This window comes from Ahaetulla prasina, chromosome 7 (genome assembly GCF_028640845.1).
Source record: "Ahaetulla prasina isolate Xishuangbanna chromosome 7, ASM2864084v1, whole genome shotgun sequence".
Classification (NCBI taxonomy): Eukaryota; Metazoa; Chordata; class Lepidosauria; order Squamata; family Colubridae; genus Ahaetulla; species Ahaetulla prasina.
This window is the reverse complement of record NC_080545.1, coordinates 38226067-38245313: the sequence shown is the minus strand read 5'-3', so window position 1 is coordinate 38245313 and position 19247 is coordinate 38226067. Positions and strand designations below refer to the sequence as shown.

Here is a 19247-nt window from a genome sequence, read left to right as displayed (position 1 = left end):
GTATTGTTTTCCCCTACTTTTTTATCTTATTTTAATCTCTTCTTAATACATAATGTATAAACAATATCACCATCTGCCCTTCAAATCCTAATTTCTTGGCATTACTTCAATTAATTATCTTATTTCTCCATTTATAAAATATATTTTTTGAAATCTCCATCACATTTTTTGGCTATAAACAATATACTTCATCTTATTCAATTTTTATCTTGAAACCCTTTAACTTAATTAACCTTTCACATTTTATCTTAATCTCTTTTAAGTACATAATAAGCAATATCACTATCTCCCTCAATTCCTGATTTCTTATTATAGCATCAATTAATTATTTCATCATTTACAACGTATTATGTCAAAATCTCCATCACATTTTTACATTTCAATTTTATCTTAGTTTCAGTTATTTTCACAGTTGAACCAAATTGCCACATCATATTTCATCTGCTGTTTATTTTACAATATACAATATGCATCATCATATTTACTTTTCACATTCACAATTACTAATATTAATATAGTTCCCTTAGATCTACTAATATATATCTTATTTCCCTTTCTCTTTTCCACTATTCTTCCCCTTTTAACCATTTTCTCTTGGTCTCTCCAAAATTCCACTTCTTAGTGATTTTCTCCCTTCATCTCATTCTTGTCTTCTTCTTCTTCTTCTTTTTTTTATATTTATGCATCTTTTCTTCTGAATCCTTTCTCTAACTTTTGAGTCTATTACTTGCATGATACGCCCCAAGTTTTATCTAATTTTTTCCTATTTCCTTCTCTTCCCTTTGATTGATTCTTTTTTGGAAAATATTCCCCCATCCATTTTTTTTGCCACTGTTAATCCCAGTGTAATCATATAACATTTTACCTTTTTTTAAAAAAAATGCATTTATATCCCGCCCTTCTCCGAAGACAGGGCGGCTTACACTATTATTTTCTTGCTTCTCATTTATATTCTCTTTTTCTTGTTTAGTGTGTTCTAACAAAGTTTCTTTGTATTGCCCTTTATTGATTCATGCACATTTTAAGCATCTTAATTAACTCCTCACACATCCAAAACTCCATATTGTCAATTTAAAACAATTAATACTTAATTAAGATTTAAGTCCATATAGTCTCTTATTTATTTCCAAATGGTATCCAGTACAACTATTTGTCCAATTCACTCCAATTTAAAGCTTTATTGTGTTCCACCTCCTTTAGAAAACTGGAAGTGTCGCAGGAAAACCAGAAGTGTCGCAGCAAGACTGGTTGGAAAATAGCAGGGTCTGACGAGCCTCACAAAAATCCAGCCAGACAGACTGCTGTTGGGGTCTTCGGACTGGAACCATCCTGTAGGGACAGTGGAGAAGGAGAGGCCCCTTGGACAACCAAGAAGAACAGGCAAGTTCCTCGAAAGGTTGGAGGCAGCTCTTCAAAATGGTGGCAGCGGCTGCAGCTGTTAAAAATGACTGCTATGAAGCTGGGGCAACCAGACTAAGATTTTGTGCAGGAGCGGTGTTTGAATGGAGTACTGGTACCAGGTGAGTGATTGGCCACTCACAAGTAAAAAAGGAAATTTTTTGTTTTAAAAAAAACTTTAAAAGGTGTCCCGGTGAGGAAATGAGTGGCTAATTGGCTTAGGAATTTTAATGGAGGGAGAAGAACAAAGAGGAAGTTAAAGTACGAAAGCCCAGAAAAGAAAACTCTATAACCAATTATAATTGGATTTGGAGAAATTAAAACTGATACAAGAAAAAGAAACACGAGGGAAAGTATTTTTTAATGAGGATTTGAAATAATTTTGACAGTTTTGAAATCTGAAGGAAGAACAAAGAGGAGTTTAATATATCAAAGCCCAAGAAAGGAAATTTTACAACTGGATTTAAAACTGAATTTCTCCAAATTCAAAACAATAAAAGGAAAAGAAATTTGAGAGAAAATATTTGCTATGTGGATTTAAAATACTTTAACAAGCTGGATACTTTGTAGTTCTGAGAATTGTGGATTGGAGAGAGACATCTGCTGGTGGAAAGAAAGCACTACAATGACCGGCTTGAAAATAGAAAGAAATAACAACAGTGACCTTGATCACTACAAGAGCTGCAAGAAATTTTAAGAAGTATTTGTTTCTGCCTGGTTTTGACTTTTAAATCAGTCTTTATCTTGTCAGGCAGAATGTGTTCCCTTTCCATAACATCTCTTAAACATAGTCTTTCCATTGAGGCAGATGTCTCTGTGGGCACCATTAAAATTAATTTCTGAGTTTGTTGTTCAAAATATTAATCAATATGTCCAATATTAAAATATTTTGCTTCATTCTGTTGTACAGTTTATGAGTTCTTTGTAATTTTTGTAGTTCTGATATTTAGTTTTCTCTATTCTCTGATTTTTAAAATTTCATTTTAGTTTTTAAAGAAAATTCAGAACAAAAGCATTTTCCCATAGGAGGAATTTTTTACAATTAAATACAGAATCTTATATCAAATTTATTTGGACCCTTAGTCCATTTTTTACTTTTTGAAATTAAAAAATAACTTTTTTGCTGCTTATCATCTCCTAAATTTTTTAAAGTTCTTAAACTTGTAAGTAACACTTTCCTTCAATAAAGATTGAAAAGTGAAGTAAAATGTGTGGATCCAAAACTTTCTAATAATTTTACAAGAGTTTCAGTTTTAAAAAGTGATTAGAAAAAGAAGTATGCAAAATTAGTGTCCTTTCAAGAATGCTAACCATGGTTTTAGCCCGATGGCTATTTCCTCATCTCCCTGACAGGTTCTAAACTTGCAGACAATAAGGCTGCTGTTGTGAGGGCAGCTATCTGGAATACTTGTAGGTGATATCCTCTTTTTCTGGAGTAGAATTATCAGAGAGGTGATCTACTCGCCCGCTCTTCATTCCATCTCAGTTGTTGACTCTGATTTTTGTAGAGCTGTCTTTAGTCCACCAGGTCTTTCTCTTGAAACCCAGCTGGAATAAATGTTCAAAGTTCTTTCCAAATTATTGGAAGTTGGAAAGTGAAATATAATTGTGAGACTTGCTTCCCTTTGCCATATTTCTAGGGATGATTAATTCTGGGAACAGGATCTGATTCTTATGCGTTAATTCCTGTTGGAAATCCTATACACCTCTCACCCACCCCAATGAATAATGTGGGAATAACTTAATTTTAAAAAATCAAGAAAATATTTTACCTCTCACAACAAGATCAGCTGAAGCTGTGGCATTATCAACAATTGTCTGAGCAACACATGTGTATCTTCCAGCGTGTCGCAACTGGGCATTCTTGACAATAAGTTCACCATTGTCTTTTATCTACAAAGCAGAAAAAAAATCTGTAACAGTCCTTTAAATTTAAATTTCATATAGAAGTCAAAATACTCCTAAAAATAAATTTTTCTAAAAATAAATCAATAAAATGAATAAGACATCTATTTCTGAACTGCCTATAGCGCTTAAAATAATATAAAAATCCCTTATATCAATTAATTATACTGTATTTAAAATACATATTAAAAATGGTGAAATCAGATATCACTTTCAAATGCAGCAATATTTAATCTTACAACATAAATTGATATTATGTATCAATATAATAATTTGTATTATGTTCAATAAAATGGCTTTTAAAATCATTTTCTCCCCTTTTTGGCAGAATACCAACCTTCAGTATTTGTATCACTTGTTGCAAAGAACATACTGACTTAGTGAAAGTTTTATTTCTGTAACTGTCTCTCAATTATTTATTTTATTTTTTTATTTTATTTTTCAAATTTATATACCGCCCTATCTCCCTAAGGACTCAGGGCGGTTCACAGGCAGTTAAAATACATATAAATACAGATTAAAAAACAATTAAAAAACTTATTCTATTGCCCCAAATTTAAAATAGTATAAATAATAAAAACCCCTTAAAACCCATAACTTTAAAATCTAATCCAGTCCCGCGCAGATAAATAAGTGTGTTTTAAGCTCGCGACGAAAGGTTCGGAGGTCCGGAAGTTGGCGAAGTCCTGGAGGGAGTTCGTTCCAGAGGGTGGGAGCCCCCACAGAGAAGGCCCTTCCCCTGGGTGTCGCCAGACGGCACTGCCTAGCTGACGGCACCCTGAGGAGTCCCTCTCTGTGAGAGCGCACGGGTCGGTGAGAGGTATTTGGTAGCAGTAGGCGGTCCCGTAAATAGCCCGGCCCTATGCCATGGAGCGTTTTAAAGATTGTCACCAACACCTTGAAGCGCACCGGAAGGCCACAGGTAGCCAGTGCAGTCTGCGCAGGATAGGTGTAACACGGGAGCCACGAGGGCTCCTCTATCACCGCGCAGCTGCATTCTGAACTAACTGGAGCCTCCGGATGCCCCTCAAGGGAGCCCCATGTAGAGAGCATTGCAATAATCCAGGCGAGACGTCACGAGGGCGTGAGTGACCGTGCATAAGGCATCCCGGTCTAGAAAGGGGCGCAACTGGCGCACCAGGCGAACCTGGTGGAAAGCTCTCCTGGGGACGGCCGTCAAATGATCTTCAAAAGACAGCCGCTCATCCAGGAGGACGCCCCGGTTGCGCACCTCTCCATCGGGGCCAGTGACTCGCCCCAACAGTCAGCCGAGGACTCAGCTGACTGTACCGGGATGCCGCATCCACAGCCACTCTGTCTTGGAAGGATTGAGCTTGAGCCTGTTTCTCCCCATCCAGACCCGACGGCTTCCAAACACCGGGACAGCACTTGATAGCTTCATTGGGGTGGCCCGTGTGGAGAAGTACAGCTGGGTGTCATCAGCGTACAGCTGGTACCTCACACCGAAGCCACTGATGATCTCACCCAGCGGCTTCATATAGATGTTGAACAGAAGGGGCGAGAGAATCGACCCCTGCGGCACCCCACAAGTGAGGCGCCTCGGGGCCGACCTCTGCCCCCCTGTCAACACTGTCTGCGACCGGTCGGAGAGATAGGAGGAGAACCACCGATAAACGGTGCCTCCCACTCCCAATCCCTCCAACTGGCGCAGCAGGATACCATGGTCAATGGTATCGAAAGCCGCTGAGAGGTCTAATAGGACCAGGACAGAGGAACAACCCCTATCCCTGGCCCTCCAGAGATCATCCACCAACGCGACCAAAGCCGTCTCCGTGCTGTAGCCGGGCCGGAAACCGGACTGGAACGGGTCTAGATAGACAGTTTCATCCAGGTGCAGGGGAAACTGATATGCCACCATACTCTCTACAACCTTCGCCGCGAAGCGAAGGTTGGAGACCGGACGATAATTACCTAAGACAGCCGGGTCCAGGGAGGGCTTCTTGAGGAGGGGCCTCACCACCGCCTCTTTCAAGGCGGCCAGAAAGACTCCCTCCAACAAGGAGGCACTCGTAATCGCCTGGAGCCAGCCTCGTGTCACCTCCTGAGTGGCCAGCACCAGCCAGGAGGGGCACAGGTCCAGTAAACACGTGGTGGCATTCAGTTGAATGCAATCTACTAGAATTACAATCTACTTACATGTATGGAAGTAACCTTAAATCCGATACTGACCATCCAATATTTGGAAACAGAGTGATCTACATTTATAATTCATAGCCATATAAAAAGTATAGATTGTCCCAAAATATATTGCTTTAATATGCATTTTAATAAGATCCTCAATCACTTTTTCATATATATAAAAGAATATTTAGAAATGTGGCAAAACAAAGCATATTTTAACTATTCTGGAATAGTTAATTTTTTGCTGTTTCTTTATTCTTAATTCATTCCAGATTATTCACTTATTTCAAGGTATTCAGGATCCTAGTGAGATAAAGGAAAATAAAAGATCTTCTGGGGTTATTGTAAAGTTCATTTAAAATTTATTTGCTCACGCTATTGCTGGCCTCATGGGGTCTCTTCACCCTCCTGGCTGTGCTGCTCTCCCCCACCCTACTGGGCTGCTCCTGCCTGGCATAGGGCAACTTGGTTCAGATCTATGACTTCCTGAGTGCCTCGCTGGCTGCCGACTGGCCAGGGCCCCTTCACTAAGGCCTGCTGGTGGAGTCATGCAGCCCACACTGCCTTGGCCACTGATGATTTGGGCTGCTGAGTGCCAGCCTGCATGCCTACTTGCTGCAGGCTCTGGGCTACAGGCCCTTTTCAGGCTCTTTGGGGCATGACCCTGGTGGGCGCTGCAGCTCTCATGCCAGCTATGTGAGGCAGGCATGGAGCTACCATTGGCTGCCTTCCGGCCTCTACTTCACCTGTGGCTGTTCTGTTGCTGGTGACTGCCGCTGCCTCTCCTTCCACCTGGCGAGGATGGCGAGGTGAGGCAGATGGCGGGCGGGGGGGTTGAGCTGCCTCCCTCTGCTTGCCAGAGACCTGCTGAAGCCATGCAGGGCAGGGGAGGGGTGAACTGCCTGGCCTGCGGGATGCATGGGGCAGTTTCAGCAGGAGATAGTTGGACTGGCTGTGGACCATGGTCTGCTTCTCATGCTGGGTCAGTGCCCAGTGGAGACTGCTGAGTAGCATCCGGGGCTTAGCGGCAGGCCAGGCCAGGCAGAAAGTGAGGCAGCAGCCACAGGTGAGGTAGAGGAACAGGGTCTGCAGGCTGGCACTCAGCAGCACTCAGCAGGCGAGCTGGCATGAGTGCTGTGGTTCCACTGGCAGCTGCTGACAAAAGGGCCCTGGTAGGGTGGCAGCAGGTGGGGTCGTAGATCTGGGCCAACTTGCTCCACACCAGACAGCAGCAGCCCAGCAGGGAGGTTGGGAGCAGTGTGGTCAGGAGGGTGAAGAGCTCCTGGAAGGCCAGCAGCAGCATGGGCAGCCTCTCGATGGTGCACCACAGTCAAGAAGTGTCCTAGCAATGGGGGCAAACAAGGAATTTAATAAGTCATGAAAATACAGTTCTTTGAGCACATTTATTGAAACTGGAAAAATCTGAAGTTAAAGCTTTTAATTAGAATATCTGAACATGAATAATACGTGAGAAATGAGATACTGTTTGTTCCCTCTTATTTAAGGTTAGGCTGAAGATAGGAGAGAACTTTATTTGTTTTTATTTCTATGATAGGGAGATTTTTTTTCTTTTCTGTATGTTTGTTCCTTTTTATATTGTTTTTTATTGGGAGTAAAACCCCCAATATAATTACTTCAACATGAGCAATAAGCGAGAAATATGTGTATTTTGTTTTGCTTTTTTTGTGTAATTTGCTTAGGTTTTTTTATTTGGAAAGGGAGTTTGGAATGTATGTGATGGGTGACCTTTTAATTAGGGTAAGAGTGAAAGCAGGAGAGACTTTTATTTCATTTTGTGTGAGGTTCTTTTTACTATTTGGATTGGGACTTTTGAAATAAATAAGGGATGGGTGACCTTTTGATTAAGGTGAAAATTAAGATAGGAGAGATTTTTGTTTTTAACTTTTTCAATGGCTTTTCTTCTCTTTTTTCTATGTGAAATGGGATTTTGAAATAAATAAGTGATGGGTGACCTTTTAATTAAGGTGAGATTTAAGCCAGGAGAGAACTTGACCTTGTTTTTATTTTACTTTTTGGCTATAGGTCTTCGATAAATATTAGAGATAATTGAGTTGTATTCTATTTAATGGAAGAAGGGTGGGGTAACAAAAGGGACAAAAAATATGGTAATTTGATTTGAATAAACATTTTCCAGGATAAAGGGATGGAATAAAGGTTTTTAAAGAAAAGGGCTATTATAAATTTGAAGAGGGGAAAATATTGGATAAATGATACAATGAGAGGGTGAAATTCGAAATATGTTAAAGTATGTACCCGATTGATATCTTGTTCAACAAAGATTTGTATGTTTTGTTTTTGTTTTTAAAAATAATAAAAAACTTGTTTAAAAAAAAAAGAAGTGTCCTAGCAGCAGCAAGGCCAGCAAGCAGGGTGGGCATAGGCCAGGGCATGCCAAGAGCTTGGCCTGCGGGCACTGCGACAGCACCAGCAGGGCGGTAGCCAGAGCCAAGGTTAGGCAGGTTAGCAGTAGGTTGTGCAGCAACCATACGGCCAGCATGGGGGGATGGTCCCACTACCACCCCTTGGCCTGGCTGAAGAGCAGCTCAGCCTGGGTGTTGTGCCTCGTCCTCCCTCATCTCCTCAGCCGAGCCCCTCCCATCTCCTGCCGGGCCTGCTATCAGATTCAGAGACTGATAATGAAGAGGAACAGCCTGGCATGCCTCCAGCCCCCAGCCCTGGCACCATGCCCGGACAGAATGTCAGGAATGAACAAACAAACCTCACTCCTACAGCGTGTGAGCACGAAGCCAGCCACGTGTTAAAATTGCCGGCAGCAGATCCGGAGGAAGGGAATTTACAGTGGACGGATCCCCGCTGCCGGAGAATTGAGAGGCGACGTCAGCAGAAGGAAGGGAGGGGCAGGTCTGGATAAGTGCTGAGTCATGGAGCCACACCCCATGGCCTACATAAAGGATCTGCTTTTTGGCATTCCTTGAGTCAAGCAAAGTCTCATCTGGTTTGTTGAAGTCACACCTTGGATTCCTGCCTGCCTGAGAAATCTGAAAGGAATTTGGCAAAGCTGCAGAGGCTTCGTGGCCACGCTTGATACAGACTTCCCAGACCCAGTCGTTGGAGGGGGAGTGGGACACGACACTGGATGCCAGTGGCCTCCAGCAGAAGCAGGTGCAGCAGGCACAGCAGCATGGAACCACCATAGCCGAGAAGTATCTCAGCAGCAGCAGGGCCAACAGGCAGGGCAGGCAGAAGCCAGGGCACTTGGCCCATTGTGGCCATGGGCAAACAGACAGTGGGACAGAGAGGGCTGCTCCGACTCCCATGGGCCTCTACACTCACTGCTTCCTGTACGTGAAAAAAATAAGACATCCCCAAAAATAAGCCCTAATGGGTTTTTCAGAGCAAAAATAAATATAAGACTCAGTCTTATTTTCAGTGAAACATGGTAGAACCTATTATCACTAAAAACACAACACAGAATCCAGGCTACCAGTAGGCAACATTTACATTTAAATTTTTAATATAATTCATATAATTATTTCTTTAAAACTCTGTGAAGCATTTCTTTTGATTCTGAACACTGTTAGGGAAGAGGTCATCCATATTTCTGGAGACACTGTATTCCACAAAGTGGGAAATGTCTAAACAAAAAACTCTTTGTGCTTGCCCATCCATTCAATTTCTTATGCATTTGTGGAGGGGATCTTAATATCTTGGCTTGAAACAACCACACCAGATGGGACAGTTCTGTTTGAAAGACACATAGAGTACTCAAAGCAGCACTTTGAGACGTTCTTTAGTAGCCATGGAAATGCAAGAAATGGATGCTCCAAGGCTTTGCCTAAACAAAAAATGACAGTACTATAAATGCAATAAATAAATAATATATCTGGTCTGACACCAAACACAGTGGGCTGGATTCACCATAGTGGAGCTGATTCATATAAATCATCCTGTTGACCCAAGTTTGTTTTTAGTTGCAAGAAGAACTTTGAAAGAAGATATTGCTATGTATAAACAAAGCAGCACTTTGAGACGTTCTTTAGTAGCCATGGAAATGCAAGAAATGGATGCTCCAAGGCTTTGCCTAAACAAAAAATAACAGTACTATAAATGCAATAAATAAATAATATATCTGGTCTGACACCAAACACAGTGGGCTGGATTCACCATAGTGGAGCTGATTCATATAAATCATCCTGTTGACCCGTTTGTTTTTAGTTGCAAGAAGAACTTTGAAAGAAGATATTGCTATGTATAAACAACATTCTCTATTGCTTGAAGTCAGGACATGAAAATAAGCAATTTTTGGAATAACTTGTTTTGATGCTGGAGTGCTACTAATGAATTTATGAACAATAAGTTTATAGCAGGTTATAATATTGTGGCTCATGAGACAGTAACTTTCATTTCTTCTAAGATAATAACTTTCCTTTCTGGAGTAAACTGTAATATGGGGCGGAAAGAAACACTTCATAATAATTATTCCCTCTTTTCCTTTCTCCAAAATACTAAGAAAAAAATTACTCTCAAATGTAAATATGTCAACAGAGAAATGTGAGACAACTCACCATGATAGATCTTTCATAATAATCACTCTCTTTATCAACATTTACTGGATATCCATTTAAGAGCCAAATAAAAGTCAGGTCTAAAGAAGGATCATGGGATGCAAGACATTGCATGGTAGCATTCAATCCAACAATGACATCAACGTTAGTCGGTGCTAATGTTATCCTTGTTGCAGCTTTGCAATTAACAGAAAAAAATGTGGTTATATATTAGCAAGTCATTAAATATGCAAAAATTGAGGGTCTGATCTATTTAAAACCTGAAAAATATACAACTTTACTATGAATGACTGTATTTTAATAGCAAAAGAGATATAAATAAAAATGTTTTTAAAATTTGTGGTTGTTTTGGTATGTCTTTCTTTTCTTTGCAAATTCTGACACTGAAATGGCTTTTACTTAACCTTTCTTTCATAAATAGTATATACAGTTTGAGGCCAATCTTAGGGTCAAAGGAAAAAACTATGGTAACAACCTGTGTCAAAGTTTATTCATAAGAGAGCTATTTGGGGACCCACCCAAATAATATACCCTTTTTGTATCCTATGGATGACAGAATGATCCAGCAGTGGGAATTTCAGGTGAATTTATCATAAAATTACCAATTTCTTGGCAGGAATTTCTTTAGAATAATGTCCCAGATCACAGCTGAGACTTGAAGCAGCAAATAGATATATAGAAGCAGCAGATATTTAAATTTTTGCAAGAGGTTACTTCTAGAAAATTAATTTTCATGGGGACTTTAATAAAGTGTGGGTGAAAATTTCACTGGGTCTTTAATAAAGCGTGGGTCAACAAGGGTAATATTTCTGCAATAAAAATGTAAACTGGATTATATTCACATCCTCCTGAAACCAAATTTGTGGTGTGAAGTCATGTTAGCACCATGTAAATTTACTTCAGGGTACATAAGTAAATAACAGGTTGAGTGTCTGCAATGTAATTAGTATAACATGGAAGTTCAGAATTAAATGAATTTATCTATAAATAAAATATTCATGAAATTCTATTCTTAGTACTATAAAGAAGGTGCACAAAATATTTCCTATTCCTCAATAATATTTAAAGTAACTTCTATGAAATACTCCAACCATTATTTGAATAATGGTGCTATAAACAGTCACTTGTTAAATGGTTAGGTGCCTAAGATTTGAATTTAATCATGTTTAAAATTATGTGACTCAGATCTTGCTTAAAGTTATATAAAATTCTATTATATAATGCTATGTGTTACTCTGAAGAAATAATTATGTCTTTTCTATTTGACTAGTGCAGGGGTGTCAAACACAAGGCCTGCGGGCTGGATCCAGCCTATGAGGTGGTTAGATCCAGCCAGCAGGGAAGAATCGGTCCTCAGTGACTTGGCCCAGCCCAGGTCAATTGGGCACCGATTTACAACCTGCTAGCAGCCATCTGGGCTGGAAACACCAGCCTTAGATCTGCAGGGCCGCCCTGGAACCCACGAGGGGCCATGCATGCACAGGGGGTGAGGTCGAAGTGGCAAGGCAGCCCCAAGGGTTGGTGTTGTGTCCCAGGCCCAAGTAGGTAGTAGCAAATTCAGTTAGTGAAAAAACAAATAAACTTTATTCGAACAGCTCAGAATTACTTAATTCACAGCGTAGTTCAACTAAATTAAAGCAAATTCCTCCTAACAGAAATTCCTCAGTCCTTTGCAAACCTGGGTCCAATTAGGCAAACTGCCAAAGGCCTTTCTTGGCAAACATTCAGAAGTCACAGATACAAAAAATAAATGCTAGACGTAGACGAAGACGAAGCTACCAATGTTGTTTTCTGGCAAAGCCCAAATGCCGTTGCTGGTCTGTTTTAAGCCTTATGGGAGGGGCCAATCCTCTCTTGGCCTTACTCCCGAGCTGCCCTCTTTGCTTGAGCTGCTCTTGCCTTCTGGCAGCTCTTCTGATGCTTTCATTAGGAACAGGCTCCTCCTGTTCCTCTGCCTCACTACTATCAGTCTCTGGAGGCTCTGGAGTCCGCACCTCACTCCCCAATGGCCCTGGCTCCACCTCAGCCTCATCGCTGTCCGACTCCGTTGCCAGCTCCGCAGGCAGCTGGTGGACCACAACACTCGGATCTAAGCTAGGCACAGGAAACAACACCATCTGTGTCCCAGGTTCGCTGCTCGCTCGCATGTACCGGCCTTATTGTTTGAAGGCAGGAACAAGATTTGGCCCACAAGGCTGCTCCAGACACAGTGAGGGACTGGATGCCCCTGCTGGATGCCCCCCCGGAGTGTGCACAGGAGGCAATTAGCCCCACAGTGCAGATGGGTCTAGGGCCCTGTGACTGCCAGGATGGCCCTAAGCAGCAGGCAGAGGCATAGGGGAGGAGGCACATTATCCGGCCTGTTGGAAATGCTGGGCAGCCACCTACCCGCATGCTCCATCCCACAGTATGTCTTTGCTTGCCTGTGGCCACCGCAGCTGGGATGGGGCAGGTGGCTGGGCAGTTGCCTGGTGTATCTGGAGGGCTGGATTGTGTGCCTCTCCCCATGCCTCTACCTCTGCCTGCTGCCACTGCTGCTGCCATAAGGGGAGGGGAGGCAGGTGGTGGGGCAGGGGTGGAGCCATCCAACTTCATCTTCTAACACATGCGGGATGAGTCTTATGCCCGCTGCCCCATTTGTGAAGGTCCCAGCGAACAGGAAAGGCAGGGAGCTTGAGGGGGGGAGGGAGAGAGGGAGAGAGAGAGACAGAGATGGCCCTCAGGTAAACTCCTTTACTGTCCTTTTTTTAGGTTTTTCAGCACAACCTTGCAGGTTGCAGTGAGGAAGAAAGGCTTGCTTGTGAAAGGGAGACCTAGGAGATATAAAGTCTTGTGGTTCATGGCAATCTGATGTTCCAGAGACCAATGCTATTCCAGCCTTGAACAGATCACATGATCAAGGATCCACTCCCTGATATCAATGAAAATGCCTGAAAGTCCACCAAAATCCCTCCAGGTTCTGTGTTGAAAGGCTGTCAGTTCATCTCTTTGCCCCTCCTTCACTGTCAATTCAACTTTACTTTGCTCCTGTAATTCAGTGCAATGTTTTCAAAATTCATCCAAACTTCTCAAAGCAAAAATAAACCTCCTACAAAGCCCAAGTGGCCAGTAATAATTGACTCTCCCTCCCATTGCTATCATGACAAAAAATGGATTGCTGCTTGACTTGCTAAATGCAGGATACAGTGCGGAAGGAAAAGGTTTGGCTGGCAGAGGGCTATCCAAACAAAACATTTGAGCATGGAAGAAAGGACAGGAAAGTAGAAAGGGAAAGAGGAAAGTCAAAAAGAAGAAAAGATGGGAAGAGAGCAAGGAAGGAAAAATAAAGAAAGAGAGGAAGGAATAAGAAATAAGAATGAAGAGGGGAGGAAAATGAAAAGGGAGGGAGGGAGGGAGGGAGGAAGGAAGGAAGGAAGGAAGGAAGGAAGGAAGGGAGATTATAATGAAAGTGAGTGAGGGCTAAGGGGGCCGTAGCGATGGTGGGCGTGACACGGAACTCATGTGTGGGAACCTGTGGTGGCCCAGTGTTAAAGCAGGACTTCCCTAAGTCCTGCTTTAACACTGGGCCACCACAGGTTCCCACACATGAGTTCCGTGTCACGCCCACCATCGCTACGGCCCCCTTAGCCCTCTGAGGTCAAAAACAACCCTGATTTGGCCCTCAATGAAATAGAGTTTGACACCCCTGGACTAGTGCAAATTGTACTCCAATACAAATCATTTTTATTATGTCTCTGACATAAAATATTCTTCCTCTCACTTATATATACAAATAAATACCTATGTACTTGATTTTAACTTTTAATATATGAGTAACTATGCATCTAAAGTAGCAACCTATAGTACAAGAACACTTATAAAAGTGCCAATTGTCACAAGATTCTGCTGAATGTTTTAGATCAGGGTTCCCCCAACCCTGGGCCATAGTGTGTGGCTGGCTGGAGTGTGCATGTACAGCTTAACTTGCATAAGCAGCAGGCCAGCAGGCACTCACGCATGTGCACAACAGCCCTCACACAAATCAAGCTGCATGCCTTCACGTCAGCCCGCCACTTGCACAAGGGCTGCATCCACACTTTTATGCACCAGCCTACCACTCACACAACCCGATTTCCCTCTCCCCCTGCAGACGGGCTGCCAAACCGCAATGGTTGGGGACCTCTGCTTTAGAATAATACAGCTACTCTTCTGTAAAGTGTAAGCTCAGTGATCCATATACAAAAAGTCAGTAATCAGAATCAGAGACAAGATATAAGAAATATATATTATTTTGTTATATACAATGACTAAATTAATAGGCTTATCAAATTGACCCAGATTTATTTAGAAAATCGAAAAGGATTTCAACATATGCAATCTGAAGTCCATGCTACACTTAAATTTGAGAATGTAGAGAAGTTTGAGAATTACCTGTGACTATAAGAGCAGAAGAACTATTAGCTTTTCCTTTGTTGTTTTCCACAAAACAGGTGTAATTGCCTGCATCTACTGCTGTAACATTAATAATTTCTAGGCTGCCATCATACCATATACGTATCCTATTGAAAAAGAAATTGTTAAGAAACTTGAGAATCAACAATAGAATAATAAGGAAATGTGGATGGAAATGGCATTACACATTTTTTTCTCTCCTGCCAGTTACACCAAGTCTTTTCATACCTATAATAATCATTACCATTTGTTCACTTTATGCTGCTTAACTCCAGGAACGAGAGAGAGTTACTCAATTGCCCAAATAGAACAAGCACAACTTCCAATATTACACAGCAGTTCAATGGTGGCAAAAAGTTGGGAGGAACATCTTTTTACATAGGCAACCATCTAGCTTATGCTGAACTAGTATGACTGGAGAAAAAACACTTTCTAGAAAGCAGATGGCACCAGTAGGTGTGTGAAAAAAATGCCACTACTTTAAAGGTTGTATTGCCCATAAGGAGTAGACTCCTTAAAATAGTTGTACACTTTTTTAGATTCATTCAAAAGCAACCACCGTCTTGAATGACAAACAGATAGGGTTGGGTTCATTCATTTCTTGTCACTCTGCGTATCTGTGTGCAATGAACAAAGGTCAAAAAATGGAAAGAGGGACACATAACTCAGGAGATAGCCAGATTCTTCAAAGACAAAGTCAGGAAAGCAAAGGCTCAGAATTAACAAAGACTTGCAACAAAAGTCAAAGATAACAAAAAAAGTTTCTTCCAACAGATAAATAACAAGAAAAAATCAAGGAAAAAGTTGGTCCACTAAAGAGACAAGACGGCACAGAAGTAACAGGCAACAGAGAGAAAGAAAAGCTACTTAACTCATTCTTTGCATCGGTCTTCACGCAAAATAAACTATAGCCCAACTTACCAGAAACATAACTGTAAAACACAGACCGGAAATAAAAGTTAAAATAAACAAAAAAATAGTAAGAGAACACCTGTCTGATCTTGATGAATACAAATCACCAGGACCAGATGGATTACATCCCAGAGTTCTAAAGGAGCTGGCAGATGTCATTTCAGAACCACTGCACCACATCTTTCAAAAATCCTGGAACACTGGGGAACTACCAGAGGACTGGAAAAGAGCTGATGTGGTTCCCATCTTCAAAAAAGGGGGAAAAAACAGACCTAGGATACTACAGATCAATCAGCCTAACATCAATACCTGGGAAGATACTGGAAAAAATAATAAAAAAACAGATCTGCCAACACCTAGAAACGAGTAAAGTAATAACTAGCAATCAGCACGGGTTTGTCAAAAACAGATTATGCCAAACCAATCTTATTTCATTCTTCAACATAGTGACTAAATTAGTAAATCAGCGAAATACTGTGGACATAATATACTAAAACTTCAGCAAGGCATTTGACAAAGTAGACCACAACCTACTTCTTCATAAGCTAGAAAAAAGTGGGATAGATAGATTCACATAGATTCACCAGATGGATTCACAATTGGCTAACAAACCGCACTCAATGTGTAGTCCTTAATGGGTCTAAATCTACATGGAGAGAAATAAGCAGGGGTGCCACAAGGTTCTGTCTTAGGCCCAGTACTTTTCAATAACTTCATAAAGGATTTAGATGAGGGAATTGAAGGGGAACTCACCAAATTTGCAGATGATACTAAGCTGGCAGGAATAGCTATCACCTTAGAAGATAGGCTCAAGATCCAGATGGATCTTGACTGATTTGAACACTGGACTCTGTCTAACAAAATGAAATTCAATGTAGAGAAAAGTAAAGAACTACACTTATGTAAGAAAAATCAAAAGCACACATATAAACTGGGGAAAACCAGGCTTAATAGCAGTGACTGTAAGAGAAATCTTGGAGTCGTAGTGGACAATCAGCTAAATATGAGCTAGCAGTGTGCAGCGGCAGCTAAAAAAGCCAATGCAATCCTAAATTCCATTAGCAGAGGGATACAATCAAGATCAAGTGAGGTACTAATACCACTCAATAAAGCCCTAGTAAGACCACACTTAGAGTACTGCATCTAGTTTTGGTCACCACACTATAAAAAAGATGTTGAGACTCTAGAAAAAGCGCAGAGGAGAGCAACCAGGATAATTAGGGGACTGGAGACTAAAACATATGAAGAACGGTTACAGGAACTGGGCATGGCTTGTCTAGTGAAGAGAAGGACCAGGGGAGACATGATAGCAGTGTTCCAATATTTAAGGGGCTGCCACAGAGAGGAGGGGGTCAAGCTATTTTCCAAAGGACCTGAAGTCCAGACAAGGAATAATGGATGGAAACTGACCAAGGAGAGATTCAACCTAGAAATGAGAAGATCTTTCTGACAGCGAGAACAATCAACCAATGGAACAGTTTGCCTTCAGAAGTTGTGGGAGCTTCATCACTTGAGACTTTCAAGAAAAGACTGAACTGCCGTTTGTCAGAAATTGTGTAGGGTCACAATTTCACAAGTTGTGTAGGCTTGGGGAGGGTGGGAGGTTGGACTAGATGACCTATAGTGTCCCTTCCAACTCTGTTAATCTGTTAAATCTGTCAAATGGATAAACTAGCTATACTGATGGAATTGCAGAATTTGAAGAGAAGGAAAAAAAGCATGGTCTTTTTTTCCTTTAACAATGTTTCCTCACAAACCTTAACCATGAAGAAGGCCAATATGAGCAATTAACCTAAAGATTTATTCTGTTGTATTAATAAAATTTCCCATTTCTGTGGCACACTTATATTCAGGCCAAACCATGCAGAAACACAGGGTTTTTTAAAAATTTGAGACCAAACTCTGAAATAATGCTTTGTAAATTATTTACTAAACTCAGCATTAATACTAACCTGGTTGAGTTTCTAAGAATTTCTGTCCCTCTACTCCAGATAATTTTTGGTTTAGGAGCTGCTCTAGGCTTGCACTCAATTATAGCCTGTCCTCCTTTTGCAGCCAAAACCTCTTTCTTCATTGGGTAGAATTCAAAGGTTGGAGGTAAAACTGAAGAAAAGCATAATTATTAGACATGTATACTTTAAAGTATGATGCTACCAGTGTGCTCTTACGTCTGAAGACACTCCTTCTGACAATAGTTTATAATAGTCAATTATACTGAAAACCTAGAAAGATTTTGCAGAATAAAACAAAGTTGAATCATAAAGTTGAATTTGTGAGATGTATAGTTGCATCTATTCTCAAAAATAGAGAATTTAATTAAATAAATGATTTTATGCATTAATTCTATTTGAGAAATCATATTTAACCCAGTCCAGAAAATAAGAAACAATGTATTTCTTTGACATGTTGAAAGACTCAAAAGAAACAAAATATATATTTGGTATAGCAGATTAAAATCAACACCAATGCTTAAAATACTATTGGTTGACAGAAGTTTTCCATCCTTACTGTAACTCACCAGAACCAAAAGAGAGAAAACATTCTGTCTGTGTCTGTCTGTCTGTCTGTCTCTATCTTAATATATGCCACTACAGTTTCTACAAGTTTCATTCTAATTCTTCAAATATTTCCAAAGAACTTTACATTTCTACTGTACAATAAGCATTTTTATACTTTTTTCCATATTCCACAAATCTTTAAATATGTAATAGAATTCTTCAGATCAAACACGGAGTTTGTATAAGGCTAATAAGAAATCAATTTGTTTTCAATGGAACAATCCCACAGCATAAAATGCAATAAACTATTGTATATTTATATCTAAATGTAAAGCCACTATGGAAAAAATTATTCAAATTGTTCAAAAAGATAAAACGTGGTCGCGTGATTCTAGGAACATGCAAATAGTCATAAATGCAGGCTGGTCGATGAGCACCTGATATGTAGTCACATGACTAGGAGGCAGATGAATGTTGTTATCATATTTTCTACTTAAAATGTTTTATAATAATGTAGTATAATACACTTACCAATAACTTTTAATTCAGCATTTGAATAAATCATTCCATGTATATTTTCTGCTACACATTGATACATGCCTGAATCTTCAAGCTTCAGGCTAGAAAATCTCAATTCTCCTTTCCAATACTGTGAGTAAAACACATAGTAAAAATAGATAATGATAAATTTCAAGATAATAATGATTGCTTTTTGAGAGTAAGGTTATGATGTTTTTTCTTTCCCTTACATCTTACCTTACCTTAAGGCTTAAAGGTTAAGGCAAACATAGATTTTTTAGTTTGGTTTCATTTGGATTACAGCTTTTCTCAGACTTGCCCCAGTCTGATACCTTGGGAAAGAAAAACCTTCAACTCCATTTGGTTAAAGCAAAGGTTGTTAAAGCAAAGGTTATTAAAGGTTATTAAAGGTTAAAGGTTAAAGCAAAGGTTATTAAAGGTTATTAAAGATTATTAAAGGTTGTTAAAGCAAAGGTGGTTGTAATAAAGTCAAGCCAGTTCTGACAGTTCTGACACTTGCTGGATACAAAAATAAGATGTAGTCCGTTTCCAATCCGTCTCCAGCCAACCAGAGCTTGCCAAGATGTTTTGAGAACTCTGGGATGTTTGGGGAATATTACACATTTTTCTTTGGGTGCCTGCCCATGGGATGCTGGTACAAACAGGATCTGGCTGCTCTGGGCCTTCTCATCTGTCATTCCCCCCTCCTGATTTCCTATCATGTACACACAAAGGTTTATTGCCCTTTCATCCTTCCCCCTTTCATCCTACCTCCCTTCTTCTTTTTTTGGCAGGATGCCTGTGAGCCCCTCCCACCCCCAAGCTGAGGCAGACATTAGTCCTGCAAAAGAAAAAAGAGGAGAGGGAGAGATACACAAAATCTCCCAATTAGTAG

At 40.5% G+C, this 19247-nt stretch overlaps 1 protein-coding gene across 2 annotated transcripts in view; it reads right to left on the bottom strand.

The window, feature by feature from the left end:
- CNTN1 (contactin 1) overlaps nt 1–19247 on the bottom strand; it is a 423340-nt gene that overhangs the window by 112855 nt on the left and 291238 nt on the right. For both annotated transcript variants that reach the window (XM_058191827.1, XM_058191828.1), the window contains exons 12-16: nt 18365–18482; nt 17288–17438; nt 14403–14530; nt 9993–10168; nt 3171–3291 (exon numbers count right to left, since the gene is read on the bottom strand). In XM_058191827.1, the coding sequence (XP_058047810.1) occupies nt 3171–3291; nt 9993–10168; nt 14403–14530; nt 17288–17438; nt 18365–18482 (694 nt within the window). The remainder of the gene's footprint in view (nt 1–3170; nt 3292–9992; nt 10169–14402; nt 14531–17287; nt 17439–18364; nt 18483–19247) is intronic.